Source organism: Miniopterus natalensis, chromosome 3 (assembly GCF_054644295.1).
Source record: "Miniopterus natalensis isolate mMinNat1 chromosome 3, mMinNat1.hap1, whole genome shotgun sequence".
NCBI lineage: Eukaryota > Metazoa > Chordata > Mammalia > Chiroptera > Miniopteridae > Miniopterus > Miniopterus natalensis.
The window spans coordinates 49,799,286-49,817,465 of record NC_142083.1 but is presented as its reverse complement, the minus strand read 5'-3'; the positions used below and the strand labels follow the sequence as shown (position 1 = coordinate 49,817,465).

Here is an 18,180-nt window from a genome sequence, read left to right as displayed (position 1 = left end):
CAACTACTAGCAGCCACTGATCTTTTTTGAAGAGTGTCACATAAAATGGAATCACACAACATACATCAACTTGATCCTGTCTTCTTTTACCTAAGAAAATGCATTTAAAATTCACCCAAGTTGTTGTGTGAACCAACAGTTTGTTCCTTCTTATGGGTGAGTGTTATTCCATAGTATGAAATGGTTTAAGGACATCTGGGTTATTTACAGTTTGGGGCTACTGTGAGCAAAGCTGCCATAAGTATCTATTTACAGGGTTTTGTGTGAATGTAAATTTCCATTTCTCTGAGGTAGACACCTACGAGTGGGATGGCTGGGTTATATGGTAGATGTATATTTAACTTTTTAATAAACTGCTAAAACACTTCCCAAAGTGGCTGTACAATTTTGCATTCCTACCTGTCTATTGCATGTTAAGGATGAAAATTTGTAACCTAATAATGGTATGTCCTCCAAGATGTTTATGTGTGATAGCAGCAGGATTCCCAGTTATTCAAATGCTCTTCTTGAAAAAAATTACTTACAGTCATACTCTAGCCAACTGAGAGAAATAGTAATTAAGAACTTGAAAAAACCCACCCATTCCTAATAAACAAAATCTTAAGGAAAATAAATGAAGAAAGAATATCCCTGCTCATAAAAAATATATCTAAAAAGACAGATCACATCATGTAATATTAATAATAAAACCAGAACCCTTATTAAAATCAAGGGGGGATGGAATTCCTGATTGTCTTATTCAACATTATTTTAGAATTTCTGGGTAGTGCAGTAAGACACAAGTCAGAAATAATGGACTAACTACTGGAGAGTAAAATGGTTAGTAATTGCAGAGTATTGCTTAGAAAACTCAAAAATGCCACGTAAAATCCTCAAACAGAAATCAGAAAGGCTATGAAACACAAGAAAAATATCAATAATCCAGTAAGAAAGAGAAGAGATTGTAGAAAAATTCTCTGAATAACCTTAACCAAAATATGCAGGATCCATATATAGGAAATTCTAATTATTGAAGTATGAAGGACCTGAATATTGACTTTTGCAATACTGCCATTCATTAATTCATTCAATTTACTTCCTCAAAATTTGTCTTTGCCACAGATAGGAGATCCATAAGAGAAAGGCAATAATTGTCATATTCAATGTCTTATCCCCCATGCTTAATATATTGCTTGACCTAGAGTAGACATTCCAAAAATATTTATTTTGATATACCAATATTTTGTTCAATCTTTTCTATGAAGTTTGTATAGCTTCCAAGACTTATTAAGTAGCTTAGTAGTTTTTGAAAGGAGTCTAGACAAGTTAATTATCATTATCTAGCACATAATAATAACTACCCATTAAACCCCATCATGGCTCATGGTTTGAAGTGTAGGTACCCAGAGTTCTGCATTACTATCTTTCTTCATTTTCCCTCTCTCATATTAATGGATTCCACAACACAACACAAGAATATTAAAGATGAGGGGAATCTGGGGGATTTTAAAAAGGACTCTTCTCTATAAAGAGGCTGGTTATACTTCATCAATTCAATTTTCAGATCCCACAAGCAATCCCAGGTTAGTAGAAAATGAATGGGAATGGAATTCTAGTTATTAAAAATAGAAAAACCCAGAAAAGAGACCCACAGAATCTAAGAGCAGGTTAACGTGAAATATATTTCTCAGTCTGCAATCTGAGCCTTTTATCTGAAATCTTTTCTGCTTTCTATGTAATACATAATTTAAGGTTAAGGACACAGAATATTTCATTGCTTGATAGTTTCATTTCATAGTTTGACATTTTTCCTTTTATTATTTGGTTGCTAATATTTTCTTACATTTTAAAAATAATGAGATGATATCATAACATTGATTAAAATTGGCTGAATAGCTGAACCACAGCTGGAGATAAAGCATTTTCTTTATTATTCTTATCACTGTCCAATGTTTTATTATCTATGGGTGTGTATTTGTGTTTCTATGTGTTTGCTGGGGTGGAGTTACTGTGTAGTAATTTCCCTGCTGTGCTTTTAAATAGGGACTTCCTGTGAACACTAATAATGGTAATGTCATAGTTATTTACTGAGAAAACTAATCTGGATTCTATGGAGGTGAGTGGAAGTTCTTTGAAAATGAAATTAGAGATACAGAATGTCTCTAGTAATGAATCCATTTATGTTGTATATGAAGGTTAGAGTTAGAAAAAGCAATTTTTCAAACTCAGTGCTTTTTGGTGGTCAAGTGTTTATTCCATTGAGTCATTAATGTACTATATTCCCAAAGTATTCTTTGGGCAGAGTTTATCTTCTTGCTAATGTTAAAGAAGAATTAACTGGCCTATGACAGGCTTTTTATAGTTTTTAATGATAATTCTGAATTGTTGGGCAAGTTCCTCTTGAGTATACGCTACAGCCTATAAATGAAAGGGCTGGCAAAGACCTTATTTTTTTGGTAACTGAATTTACAACAAAGTTAGACATATTAAACATCAATAGACATTATTGGCTTTATTGCACATTGATGAGCCAATGATGGATTTTAACAGTAAAGCAAATTTAATAAATTTGATATAGAAATTAGAATTTTAATACAGTAGCAGGAACTCATCAGGAAAAATGGACATCAATGAGACTACCTGTGAAAGTTAACTGCCTGTAGCTGAATTAGATTTGCTACATTTTGGCCAAATTCATATGTTATGGTAAATAGGATAGCTGAACAAGATAGAAATAACCGGGATAATTTTGTATACTAAATATCTCAATGTCAACTGTTTATGTTTTCTATTTTTATTTTTATTTTTTAAAATATATATCTTTATTGATTTCAGAGAGAGGAAAGGAGAGGGAAAGAGAGAGATAGAAACATCAATGATGAGAGAGTCATTGATCCACTGCAGCCCACAACCTGGGCATGTGCCCTGACCAGGAATCGAACCCCAATCACCCGGATCCTAGGTCAACACTCAACCTCTGAGCCATGCCCTGCCAGGCTGTTTATGTTTTTTAAAGCTTTCTAGCTATTTCCCTAAAATATATATATATATATATATATATATATATATATAAACATTCAAACTTTAATTTGTATAGTTAAATATAAAAGGAAGTTATTTAACTTGGTTGATAAACGGACTCCTTTTGGAAGTTAAATTTAATGTCAGTCAACTGGTACATTTGAACTTAAACTTTATATTATGGAGGCCGACTCAGAAGAGAGGAATAACAGGCAGTGCTCAGGGCTGTGAAGGCCAGCAAGGGGGCTCTCCAAAGTTAGCGGGGCCTTCCCTCAAGACATCAGGCAGCTGTGCCGCACGATTCGCCTGCAGTCCCAGGAAGAGGTAACGGAGTCTTTGACTTACTCTGGCTCCAAGAAACTCTGGAAATGTCAGTCAGAATCTTCTGTATATGGACATAGCTATGGTGTACCAGCTGCAAAAATAAAACATTATTAGACAGAATCACACCTTGAGCTGTGATGACAGATGTTAAAATGACTATAAACAGTTGAGGGGGGAAAAGGGTCGCAGACAGTTATCTGAAAGCAATGAGACAAGGATGTTTGGAGACATAACCTATTTGCTGGAAAATTGTATGATTTTAGGATATGAGAGATAATGGGTGAGATAATTGGAAAGACAGAGCAAAGGGCCAGTTTCTAATTAAATTGACAGTATATAGAGGATTTTCTCAGAGGAAATATCAATGATCTGAGCTGGGCCCCACTTAGTGCATGAGACTCTGCAGTGAGAGTGCTGCTGCTGGAAGATGCCTCCTAGACTAGGGCTAGAAACATGGCTTTGCTTTGTGAGGCAAGGCTTCTCCCCCCACTATCTATCAAGATAAATACCATTCAAATGATGTGTTCATCCACCAAGTGATAATGAAATAGGGAGAGAGCATCCAGGGTGATAGCTGTGGGAGTTAGCCAGTGTATAAATTCTGCTTAGCAAGGAAGATGTTTAAATTGGGTGGGGGGGGAGCCATCAGTATTAAAGGGTATTCATGCTGTGTTCCTGTTATGACACTCATCAGACTAAAAGATACATCAAGGGAAATGGACTGATAGGGCTGGTTATTGGATAAAGTAAGAAAAAAGCTGAATAAATGAGCAAAAGACAGAGTTGTGTTTTTTTTTTATTTTAAAGGCTTATAGTTTTTAGATGTTGTTTGACCTCTTAAGGCAGGGAGAGGTTGAGGGGTTTTGTTTTGTTTTTTTGCAATACTCGCATCTGAAATAGTAGCACATACATTTTTAGCTAGTACTCAAACAAGCTCCATATTCTATACAAATGGGGAAATGCAATTCATAATTGACAAGGTATGAATTTTTTATACTTTAAGCCATGAGGCTGCCAAATCAACAAATGTAATTCCTTAGCAAATACATCTTATGTTTATATTTATGAAATGTACACAATTGACACAGAACCCAAAAGGGAATAAGTAAGCATTTTATATATATATATACTTTGATTTGCAAACTCCATTCTGGGAAACATTTATTAAATTAGAAACAAGGAAGGAATGCAAGCAAAATGTGCTTAGAGTTTCAATTTATCTCAGACTTGGTGTTACTTTTATGCATTTTGCCAAACTTGGACTCACTTTGGTTGAAATGTGTGTGTTTTTAATATATAGAGAGCTACTCTCAAAAGTTAAAATGATAAGTTATTAAAACTTAAAATTCATCTATGGGATCCCCACATTGCAGTGGTGATTTTGTGCTAAATATCCTAAGCTGAGACAGTGAGAAGAGGTCAAGCCAAGGATCTTGGAAGGAGTGACCAACTCTGCACACGTAATGTACTCCACATTCTGTGTAGCTGTCGATGAGGGCACCAGAGCTTACTGAAGGGTCATAAGATGAAATTCTTTCTTGAAGTAACTTTGCTGTCCATTTGAATGTAAGTTCTATGAGGGTAAAGATCTTACTTACCATACTTCTCAACCCCCTTGATGCCAGTGGGCAGCTAGAGAAGGCAGCACTTCTTACTAGTCCCCAGGGTGAAGAAAGGAAGTGAGGAGGTGAGCCTTTCATCCCCCAGGACCTGAGGCAATGCCAGTTATTTTGAAAGGCTCTAATCTGCCACCACTGTCAAAGGGATGGCATTTCAACTGAAGTGGGTCTGAAACATACTCCAATCAGATACAATTATGGCCTGGCACATGGCGTGCAAAGAGACTATTGTTTTATTTTTCCATCAATTAATTTTCTGACATATGCAGAATGGATAAAGCATGTTATTAAACTGTGAGCTCCGTGAGAGCAACTCACATGTCACTTATTGTTACAGAAGACATCGAGAAAGAGAGAGACACAGAGAGGCACAGGTTGTGGTAGACGCCCTATAGTGTGTAAGAGCGTATAACTCTGGAGCTAGCTGCTGGGGTTAGACTCCTGGCCCCACCACTAATCAGCTCTGTGACCTGGGGCACCTCCTGGTCTGTAGCAATAATGACAGTTAACCCATCTCATCCAGTTGCTATGAGGGCTAACTGACCTAATATATGCAAAGTACTTAGAATAGTGAATGCCTGGCACAAGGAGATCACTAAGTAAGTCTCACAGTACCAGCACATAGTAGGCATTCAGTAAATACTTTGATTACTAATGAATGGAAGGAAAGAACTTTGGAATCTATATGAATAGGAACATATGGGCAGTGACTTAATGAAGAGTAATGGCCCCATTAACCATTAGCTCTTAACTCTAGAACAGTTTTAATCTTTCTAAATTCTTAGACAATTTTAAACAAAATATGAGCCAAGTCTGTATTTCAAATCCTTTTCTAAACACAATGTTGCTTAGTAACAAAGGTGGCACACAGGCTCCTTAGCCTTTGGACCACGTGTTTCAAAGTGGAGCTTTCATTCAGATTGTTATCCCCAGAAGTGGTCAGGGCAATGGTGTGCCTAGTGCCAATCTCTGTTGCCAAAACAAGACTGATGTCTGTGTTGGCATCAGCTTTACACTGGCCAGTAAAAATACACTCAATTTTTGGAAATTTTAGAGTTCTAATCCTTTCCTTCTTGATGAAAAGAGGACTTTTTTCATTTTCAGAGCAAGAATAAAATTGCTCGACCCAGCTTAAATATCTTTTAACATAATAGTTTAATAAATGGAATAGACATTAAGTGTCTACAGAGCACAGCCCATGAACATTTCCAGGTCTAACAAATTTAACTAGAAAAAAAAAATTTTTTTTTTCTTTTGATTCATTATATTACACATTTCTCTGAGAAAAATCAGCAATGTGGTTCTGGCAATACATAGTAGTCCTGATACTCCTCTTAGCAAAGAGCAATTTCTTCTACATCACCACCAAATGCCGGCCGAATAGCATGACCTTGGCCTTCTAGCTAAACTCTTATAAGTTTAAAAACCCTCTGGTGGAAATGAATTCTCCATGGAGATATGGATGATTTACTGGTAAAGGAAAAGTTCAGCTTCCATTACTACTGATGGCTACGCTTCCGTTTATGTTTTCCCTAAGCCATAACTATTTAAAATGTTACTGTTAGCATTCTTGGTTGTCCCATTTGTCAGTATATAACTCTCCTACTTAAATCTATAGAACAAATCATATTAATTAAAATAAATTGGTTAGGACAGTTAAGCTGTATTGCAGATTGTCTCTGAAGGCTATAAATTCAAATTAAGGGTTTTACTGCTTGTTCCTGAGCTTGGAAACAATCCTTTTACTGCATTAGTAGTAGCAAAAGAAATCTACTACCTTACAAAAGAATTTTCATTTAAATTTCTGCAGAAACAGCTGGATAAACTGCATATATAGCTAGTTGTCATAACTATATAACAAATTCTTGGTTGAATCAAGGAACCAAACTGCTTATTTATTGTGGTGAGTACAGTATTGATATTTAGGAGTCTATAGTATGGATTTTAATAGACATGCTGCATTCTTTCTATATATTTTAAATATATGTTTCTATATATATTTATATCTATTCTATTTATTTCTATGTATTATATGTTAGATATATATATATATAATATTGGGTTCCAGAGGTTCTAAGTTATATACTATATTAACAGTGATATATTTTTGTAAAATAAACCTTATTTTCTGGATATGAAAGTGTTAAATTAGGTGAAAATAATTTGTGGGGACTTGGAATAACTCACTCTGATTATTTTAAGAAAAGCCTATGTTGTATAACTTCCCAAGGCAAAAACTGAAGGTCCTTCTATAAAAATTGAAGGTCATTTACATTTCATGGAAAACTCTATAATAAAATTTTTAAAAACTCTGTCTGTAAATATGAAAATAAGCAGTACAAACCAATGATATTCTTAACTGTTCTTGGCCTTTTTTTGTGGATAAATTCTTTTGATGCTTTCCTCTTTTCTACTGAATTCTCTCAAACCAGCATACCTTAGTTAGCTTGGGGGAATAACTAAATTAAGTTATAAATAAGTTTATAAAGTTCTCTTTGCTCTCTTATCAAAGTGAGATATTTGCTATCCATTCATTCTCAAATGTCCCTACTGAAAACGGTATAAAACCTTTTAATGCTCATGTAGGACCCCTATTATTTAACTACTGTAGAGATTCAATATGAAGTTCAGAGAAAAGCAAAACTTTTAAAGTGTTAAAAGTTACAATGTAAAAAAGGATCTCTTACCCTTTGGGACAGTATGGATGGACCTGGAGAGTATTATGCTAAGTGAAATAAGCCAGTCAGAGAAAGACAAACATCACATGATCTCACTTATATGTGGAATCCAATGAGCAAGATAAACTGATGAACAAAATAGATCCAGAGACATGGATGCATGGAAGAGAATGACAGATCTCAAAAGGGAGGGGGGTGGAGGGGACCGGAAGAGATTAACAAAATAACATATATGCACATATGCATAATCCATAGACACAGACAATAGTGTGGGGAAGGCCTGGGGTGGGGTAGGGGTTGGGTGGAGAGGGGCAAAGGAGGGGAAAAATGGAGACATCTGTAATACTGTCAACAGCAACAACAAAAATTGCAGTGTATAAGGGAATTTTCAAGTATTCTATTTTAGGGAAGATAAAGCTATTCAATAAATCAATTATCCAGGTTACATGGAAAGAATAGTGATGATTTCTCCATCTCTACTAAATGTACGGTAAAGGAGATGGACTGGACTATATACATCTCTTAAAACGTAGCTTTTAAAGCATTAGGCAAAAGTGGTTGTGTATTGGCATCATCTGGAGAACATATTAGAAAGAGGGTAGGTAAGTAAATATAGACTTGTAAAGACCTGTTTCCAAAGGAAGACACTAACTCTCTAATCCTGTGGTTTATGCGGATAAAAAAGGTATAGCTACTAAACAATAGTGCCATTTATATTCAAGGTGATTATATTCAAAGCTGATTTTGTGGTTTATAATAAAGTTCCCATAAGTATTCATCAATCACCGTACCCAGGAAGTTATTCTCAAATGTAGGATAGCCTTATATGTCTCCTTCCTAGAGTTTGTCCTTTGGGACCAAGTGCAATTCAGCATCACTTCCCTACATAAATGTCTTTATAGAAGAACATCAAATTCTATAGTTTCCAATTTTACCTCAAAATTTAATAATGCCTTTACTACTCAGAAAAATCAGGATGCTTTCTGTCATTAATGTTTCTACCTTCCCATTGAGTTAAGAACATGCATTATTCCCTAAAGCTATCTCAGATTGTATCACGAGGAAGACCCTGTGTTACTGAGTATAGGGGAATGTATATGGAGGATGAATATAATTGGAATGAAAGTGAAAATGACAATCAAAACCTGGGACAAAAATGAAGTTTAAAGATACTGAATTACAGTTTGGGAGAGAGATGAATTACAGATGGAGAGACAACATCTGACTATATGGGAGTAAACGTGAGGCTTATCAAGGGAGGAGGGAAGATGGTCTGTGACTGAATCCCGAGGAAACCCATATTTATAGGACAACATGGAGCAAAGAACAGAGACATCCTTTTCCAGTCTGATTTGAGCTTCCCTTGAAGCCAGTCTGCACTGTTGTGCGGAGGAGGAGAGGACAAGAAGGTTTGTTTGAAGGAAATAAAATCCAATATGACTTCACTTTTCACTCCCCAGCTACCACCTGGTAGGACAATTTGAAATCATTAATTTGGCCAGATGGTTAATGTTGTTTAACAGTACAATTAACTAATAAATAATTGCAAAGCACTTTGTAAGTATAAAGCAATACATAAATGTTTAATAATAACATTAAATCAGGACGCTTATTTCAAGTTACTTTTTTGTATCCAAGGGTTTTATTGGTGTTTCGGGAGAAATGCCAATAATATGATTGAATGCCATCATTACACAATGTATTTGAAAATACAGTGAAGGGATTATAGGAAAACAAACATAGCCTTGGCCACGCCGGGCTGAACAGAGTGAAATGAAAGAAAGGAAAGAGGGAACGACAACACGAGCGTAGACATGTGTAACTGAGCCCTGAGTGAAACTACACAATTAGTAAGTTCATTTTACCTACATATGAATAAGAAAGGAAATTTATCAGACAAAACAATGTGAAGAGCACAGAGCAGGAGAAGGAAAATCAAGGCAGGAGCTCTGGGGAAGCCAATTAATACAAGTAGAGTCTCATAAAATAATTAGCAACATTTCATGAATTCACAGCTTACCTACTCTTAACAATAATGCATTAGATATATACCATTAGCATCCCCTATTGTGCATATGAGAAAACTGAGGGACAGAGAGTTAAGAAATTTGCCCAATAATACAGAGTTTGTTAAGGTAGTCAGGATTCAAACATAGACAGTTTGACTCCAAGTTCTGCTAGGAGGAATCTGGGAAAGGTTTTATTTCCCTGATAAATGGGACAGGTGTCCCCATTTTCCTGCCTCAGAACAAGGACATGATGCTGAAGTTGCAATAACCATCTTGGATCCATGAGGTAAAGGACAGGAGATTCATAGAGACATCAGCCCTGCTATTTAATCCATGCTGGCACCTCTAGAATTCTTGTTATATGAGAAAAATAACTCCCAGTTGGTTTAATCCACCACAATCAGGATTTCTGCTATTTGCAACTTTAACTAATATGCCAGATAATCATGACAATGTTATTAGTCATTGAGTGTTTGTTGTGATCCTGCACTATTTTATGTTTTATGTGTACACAGTCATTTCATCCTGATGGCAAAGACGAAGCGGGCACTGTTATTATGAACACTTTATTGATAAGGCAGCTGAGGTGCAGTATCTGGCTTGCTCATAGCCACAGAGTGTAAAAGGGATCCAAATCCAGCACCTGGCTTCTACCCTCTGCTCTTTAGCAAGCAGTATTCTAAGCAGTGAGATACGAAAACCATTTCAATTAAAATCACAAGCTAGATAGGGATGCCTCAATATTATTTTGGAGATCCTAGAGCACACATTTCTTAGCAGGGACACTATTAACATTTTGGGAAGACTACTCTTTATTGTTTGGCATTATTGCATATTAAAGATGTTTACCATCTCTGTTCTCGGGTCCCAGAAGCACTCTCTAGACAGTGTTAACCAAAGATGCTCTCTGTATTTCCCCATGGAGAGGTAGTGGCAACCCAGTTAAGAACCGCCATTCTATGAGAGCACTCGGCAAACATTCTCTGTAAAAGTACAAACAGGAAATATTTTAGGCTTTGTGGGACAGTTAGATTCAGTGGGTCTCAGCCACAACTACTAAACTCTGACATTATAGAGTGAGATCAGACACAGGCTATACATAAACAAGTGAGCATGGCTATGTTCCTGTCAAACAATTAGGATGCTATTTGACAGATGAAAACCCTAAGGCACAAAGAGGTTAAGAGGTGATTCAGTGCAAAGATAGAGTGATGCCAGAGCCTATGTTCTTATTCTGAGGCTTCAGATGTTTTTCTCTTTGTAGAAGGCATAGGAAATGCCTCAGAACTTCTCGCTCTCCAGATTCTGGCCTACCTCATCTGTCTGCTGTCGATTGCTCTTTCATGCTTCTGTGACAGTCTGGACCCACACTACCAAGAACATACCTTAAGCTTAACCACTCCCTAAGCGCAGCTCTCCTTGTTGGCTCTGACACAGTATCCACAAAGTCCCCCAATATAAAACATTCTATCAAACTGATTGTGAGAACAGGTATTCATTGATTGGTGACTGTTTTTATTTTATACCCCTCCAGGTCTAATTTTAGAGATCCCCAAATCCACCACTGCTCATTGAGGTGAGCAGAAATAGAAAACTCTTAGCCATGGTTTGGTACATGTAAGAGCCCTATAATATTACCTAATATTCACAGACACACAGAAGATCAGGCAGACACCTCCGGCCCAGGGTTGAATGTGTATGTAAATCCAAGAAGACCCACCAAGGCTGAGAACATTCACACCAATCTGAGTAGTGCTGGTGAGCAAAGTTGTGACTGCTAGTTCTGTTAGAGTATCTCAGCTAAGGTTTTAGGGTCCACTGTAGCGTTAGGGTAAGAAAAGGGACCTAATAGTCAAGGACAGTCCAAGCTCCCACATCTACCCACGCAGGAGCCATACAGATAGAACAAATTTCAGAAGATAGTTAAGATTATGGTACAGATGAGTGGGGTCTCATGGGATTTTGCTGCCCATCAGTGTCTAAGACACAACATATTCACTGCCACTAGTAGGAGTGGGGGTCAGGAGAGTAGTTCTTTTTCCAGAGTAGGCAGGTTAGGAATTTAGCAATAGTGACAGAGAGCAGGTTACCAAAGTTAGAAAAAAACAAAAATATAATGACTTTATAAACCTGATTTAGGCAGAAGTAGAATATACTGGTTCTGTAGGGACATGCTTCCACTATAGATTTCAAATATATAGAGGAAACTAGGGATAGAATTTTAAACACATTGCCCAGTCAACTGTGTTTAACAAATTGATAGATTATTTTCGCTTCCAATAGTTTTTTGATATAATTGTTTTTGAACTGTGTTAACAAAGTTGAAAGCTGCAATGGAATTAGAGATAAACTCTCTTAAGAACTTAGAGATGTGAAAATAACAATGTGTGTGATAAACATACATTTCAAATCCCTAATGCTTATAATCACTGAAAGTCAAATATTACGGAAAATGTAGTTCTACTACTTAGTTTCTTCTATCTTTGTCATAATTTCTTAATTCTTTATGAATGATTTTTTCTTAATAAGCACAAAGCAAATGCAAGAATTTTGTTGTAGGTAAGTAACTTTGCCTAATACTATTAATTACTAACAGCTCAATTATACTATGAAGTGCCTATAATTGTCATGAAGCTTCAAATATTCTTATTGTAGATTCTATTATGCATTCATTTATTTTACATTCATTATACAGATTTTTTAATGAAGCAGAGAGCTTGTGTTTTCAATTTTCACACTTAGAGACAATGATCAAAATATTTATATGCATATTACATATTTTGTTGACGTTCAGAAAATAATTCATTTACTCAGTACAATATTAGTACCTTTACATGGGAGAAAAAAAGCAGACCTGATTTTTCATGTTTGGATTTCTTTTAGGAAATGAAATATTTGAACTAGTTTTTAACAGTAATTAATGATGATTTTAAACCCATGGTTAGTGTTTCATTTACAAGCTCAGACTCCAGAGTCTGATTCCATTATTTCAGTTCAAACCTTCCTGGGCAAGTGACATTAACATTCTGTGCTTGAGTTTACTCCTCTGCAGAAAAGGGATAATAACATTTTGTAGTAAGGATTTAAGGAGTGACGTCAAGTGTTTAAAACAATGCCTAACATGAAGTTAGTGCTATGTATTTTTCATTATGTATGCTGCTTGAAAGGAGTTCAGTTTAACATGCAAATTAATGATGCCCAAGTTCACCTGTATAAAATAGGTAGGGACAATTCTTTAAAATTTCATGAAAGCTGTATTAGGTAACCTTGTGGGTTAAATCTTAAATCCCAAAATATGGATTTTGGGAGTACTCCCCCTTGTAGCATGGCTTTGAACAGTATAATAGTGAAAATTCTCTACCTTTCAAGTTGTTAAAACCGGTATGACCAATAACTTAACTCTGACCATATGGGAACACACGGAGAAACTAAGACATCCAGAAATAGTAGTTTTTAGATTCAGCCAAGGTTGGTACTAGGAGATGAGGAGAAGCTCAGGCAGAGGTTGAAGAAGAAACGTAAATTAAAGCCAGGTCTAGTGTCTCAGATAATCCCCACTTTCTCTCCACTCTTTCATTTTTTCCTTCTCTCTCATATATCCCAGCTCCCAGGGTTGGCCAGAGGATATTGAACCTAGCCCTTCAACAGAAAGCCTGTGTGGGAACAGAAGTTTTCTATAAAAATGCAATGTCCATGCTTTCTTTTCACCACTCAAACCAAACAAGAACAATTAAAAAACAACTTGATATGCTTTCCTCATGTATGGCAGGCTGTTTGTTACCCAGAAGTTCTAACTATATAAAATAGGGGGCTTCTGGAAGACATTCGTTGAATAGCTGCTTGTTTGTTGTTAGAAATCCTTTCCCCTTCATGATTCTATATATAAAAAAACCCTAAAGACTCCACCAAAAAAATATTAGAAACAATAAACAAACACAGTAAAGTTGCAGGATACAAAATCAATGTACAAAAATCTGTTGTATTCATAAATATTAACAATAAAATATCAGACAAAAAATGAAGAAAACAATTTCATCTGCAATTGAAACATAAAGTAAAAATATCTAGGAATAAACTTACAGGAAATGAAGGACCTATACACTGAAAACTACAAGACATTGTTGAAGTTGAAGAAGACATAGGAAATGGAAAGATACTCTGTGTTTATGGATTGGAAGAATCAACATAGTTAAAATGGCCATATTACCTAAAACAATATAGAAGTTTAATGCAATCCCCATCAAAATTCCAATGGCATTTTTCAGAGAAATAGAACAAAAAGGTCCTCAAATTTGTATGGAACCATAAAAGACCCCTGAGAAAAAAGAACAAAGGTATCACACACCCTAACTTAAAATTATACTATAAAACTACAGTAATGAAAACAGTATGGAGTTGGCAGAAAAACAGACACACAGACCAATGGAACAGAACTGAGAGCCCAGAAATAAATCCACATGTATATGGGCAACTCATTTTAGACAAAGGAGCCAAAAACATACAATGGAAAAAGGAAAGCCTCTTCAATAAATGGTGTTGGGAAAACTGAAAAGCCATATTCGAAAAACTGAAACTAGACTGCTATTTTGACGCCATATACAAAAATTAACTCAGAATAAAGACTTAAGTATAAGACCCGAAACAAAAAAATACATAGATGAAAACAAAGATACTAAACATATGGGACTTGCTCTCAAAGCTTTTGTGAACTGGATCCCAAAGGCAAGAGAAGTCAAGGCAAAAATAAATGAATGGGACTACATCAAACTAAAAAGCTTCTGCACAGCAAAAGAAACCATCAACAAAACAAAAAGGCAAACAACCAAATGGGAGAAGATATTTGCAAACGATACCTCCCATAAGGGACATATTGATATCCAGAATACATAAACAGCTCATGTAACTCAAGAAGAAAACCAAACTATCCTATTAAAAAATGGGCAGAGGGCCTCAGCAGACATACAAATGGCCATCAGATATATGAAAGATTTTCAACTTCACTATCTTTATGGGAAATGCAAATCAAACCCATAATGAGATATCACCTCATACCTCTTAGAATGGCTGTTATCAATGAGACAAGCTATGACATATGTTGGAGAGGATGTGGAGGAAAGGGAGCCCTCATTCCCTGCTGGTGGGGATAGAGACTTGTACAGCCACTGTAGAAAGCAGTCTGGAGGTTCCTCCAACAAAGAATACAGCTACCATCTGACCCAGCAACCCCTCTTCTGGTTATCTACCGGAAAAATTTAAAAACATTTATTTGTAAAGATATATGTACCCCTATGACCCTGGCAGCACTATTCATGGTAGTCAAACATGGATGGTTGAATAAAGAAGATGCGGTACATATATGCAATGGATACTACTCAGCATAAGAAAGGATAGAAAAACTGCCGTTTGAGACCACACAGACCCTGAGAATATCATGCTAAGTGGAATAAGTCAGGTGAAAAGGGCAAGAACCATAGGATTTCACTCATATGTGGGATATAGAACAGAAAGCAACAAACAAACAAGCAAACTCACAGACACGGGAAACTGTATGAAGAAGGGCTTTGGGGGACGATAAAGAGGGTGAAGGGGTCAAATGTATGGTGAAGGGGAGGCTAGACTATGGGTGGTGAGCGCACAGTGCAAGCAGCATGCACATGGTGAGTTATAGAACCGTGCAACAGAAAATTATATAATGTTATTAACCAGCATCACCCCAGTAGATTAGTTACAACAAGAAGTCCCATGCTCTTGGAAACCTTATAGCAGAGGGCCTTTAGGATGTATCAACATTGGTTTTAAAATACATTTGTGACAGCATATCATGGTGGATGGCTTAGGTGGAAGGAGGAGAAAAAGAGAAAGGAAATGTGTACGGATGTTTCCCTGCTGGGGTGCTGGGTTAAGTATGCCCTGACCAGTCCTGGGGAGGCGGCACATATGAGAGGAAGGAGCAGAAGGAAGGATTAGCCGGATTTGGGTTATTGTGGTAATATTTACTTTACAAGATTATATACATACTTAGCTTCATATTCTTAACATTTTGTCTACATCTCCCAATCGCACAGAAATAAAAAGTCTTTAATTTCTTTTTTTTTTCTTTTCCTTTTAGCAAATGCTCTGTGCAACCTCGCTAACAATTTGCTGCTTTTGTTGGGTGATTTAACTTGATTACTTCAAATTTGATCTTATTTCTTGGAATGGACTGACCTGCATTTAAGCTATATTCAGTTTAGCTTGATAGTCCGCTTGCGGCTAAAGTCTTCCTGGTAAACCTCTCTGCAATTTAAATCCACTGATAGGTTGCTCAGTGAGGAAAAAATACTATGAAAAATATTTGCTTATTAATTTCTAATTCTAGGTTTTTCTTATATGCGTGTATATCCTGGTAAGCCATATACATTTTTAAAATCTAGAAATACAGAAACCTCACTTAAAACAATGCTTTGAAGCTTTACCTCGGGGTAGAGCTGGTTTGATGGTTTCCTCTCCCATTCTCCTGGCCCACAGGGCAAAGCAGTGCCCATGAATTGCACTGCCCGGAAGGCAGGTCAGTAAAAGCATAAACAAGGAGAAACAGACGAGGCAAGAAACCAGAGAATACACACTCTCAAGTCTTGAGTAACTAAGTGTTGACTGTTGTTTGGAAGTTACACAAACACTGAGATGTGATTTTTCTTTTAGGTGGGAAATGAGGAAGGACGAAAGACTAGAAGAGGAAGAAAAAGCAATGCTGGAACATTTAAAACGAATTTGCAACTTCCAGGACTCTTCTGCCTCAGATAACACAGAAGAAGAGTAATCTGCAGAACACGGCAACAGCTTTATTTTAGGAAATAATCACATATAATGGAATAGGATTTTTACTACAGTCAGGATGAACCTCAGATGGGCTGTGAAGCATGAAACCAATGACTGAGTAATCTCTGAACTGAAAAGGAATGTAGCACATAAAAAATAAAGTGCTGCATATTTTTTATTTTAAAAATAATTTCAAATGTTTTTCTTTCCTCAGTCTTTCTCTTTAGATGATAATAACTGCTGCCATCTCGTGTTCCCTTTGAATTATTTTTCTTCTTTCAGTCTTGAAATATCTATGACAACAGGCAAAATGTTTGGAAATCTTTTCCCTAAAGATTTTTAAATACATTTGGATGTTAAGTTGAATGGAGTCACATGGCCCCCTGAGTCATCTGCAAATTTCAATCTAATTTTGTAGCTGTATCCCAAGTCCAGGTCTTACCAGCTTCCTTTCCCATAGCCTCTTTCTCGTCCAATTGATCTTAATCAGAGCCACAAAAAGCACTCTTCGGAAGTGTAGCTTTATTCATATCTCTGCATATAGTGTTTTTTTAAACATTAGTTCCAATCATACATAGTACTTTCAGATCCTATACCCAGTGGCTCCATGTTCAGGCAACTGCCAGTCACTCCCTTGGCTCAAGCCACATGCTTACCATTTTCCCAACCAGAAACCATCTTTCTCACAAAATTACGTTCAAAACTGACTCCAGCAATCTCTACTCTACAGCTCATTATCTATAACTTCTGTCATTTCTCTTATTTCCATTACATTATACACACAAAGGAAATGGAATGTGTTCTAGCACCCTGTGTGCCAAGTTATATAGACTATAACCTTCCTATCAGTGCCTGATATTAGATTCTAAAAACTTTAAAGGCCTTACAGTATAACAGAAGTCTTCTTTTATAACAATCATCTTCCCAAATACCTACCACAAAGTCACTCATCCAGTCAAGAGTTAATAAACATACTTGTTTGAATGACTGCCACTGAAAGAAGACAATGAAGACATTTAGACTATTGATCAATCTACAGGACATCTGGGAGAAACTTTATATCATGAGCTATTTTAGACCATATGACACTGAATGTCATTGAATTTATTTCTGATGTTCTCAGATTATCCATGTTCCCATGTTCTGTAATTTTTACAAAACATATGTAGGCATTTCTGTATGACTCCCTTTTCAAAGTATAGTAAGAGGAGAGTGGGGTGAGTTGGAAGGAGAGGAAAATAGAAGAGAGAAGAGCTTGCAGTTGAATTCTCTTCTGTACTTGCTCAGTGAAATTACTGTAGCTATAAGTACAATAAAATTTATAACTGGAAATGTTAAGTGGCAAGTCACTGATTTATCAATCATTTTAACTCTATACTTGATATGTTTCTTAAAGTATAAGAAGTAATATTTCAAAAGGGTTTCCTTTCTCACAATTATTTTGCATTTGTATATGTTATCAACAGGAATGAATACTTCATAACTCCCCATATGCTTACTATAAAGATATTATATTCCTATAAAATATTATCTTACTCACTGTTATGTTTAACTGCATTTTTGTAATTATAAAGAGGTATCTATTTTATTATTGGTTTAGCAGTTATTATGTGGAAACAATATGAATTTTTAATAAAATATAGATGGAAATGTGTATTTCAGATATTCTACATTTTTAACATCTCTGCCAAACACTGTTATAGAACTACCAAACAAGAAATGGGAAAAATAAATCAGCTTGTTTGTCTACCA

The 18,180-nt window shown here is 36.1% G+C and overlaps 1 protein-coding gene across 3 annotated transcripts in view; it reads left to right on the top strand.

The window, feature by feature from the left end:
• KIAA0825 (KIAA0825 ortholog) overlaps positions 1–18,180 on the top strand; it is a 322,549-nt gene extending 304,369 nt beyond the window's left edge. For 2 of the 3 annotated variants that reach the window (XM_016216140.2, XM_016216139.2), the window contains one exon: positions 16,312–18,180. In XM_016216140.2, coding sequence (XP_016071626.2) covers positions 16,312–16,429 — 118 coding nt within the window. In that variant the 3' untranslated portion in view covers positions 16,430–18,180. The remainder of the gene's footprint in view (positions 1–16,311) is intronic. The other variant, XR_015714258.1, reaches the window with a different exon arrangement.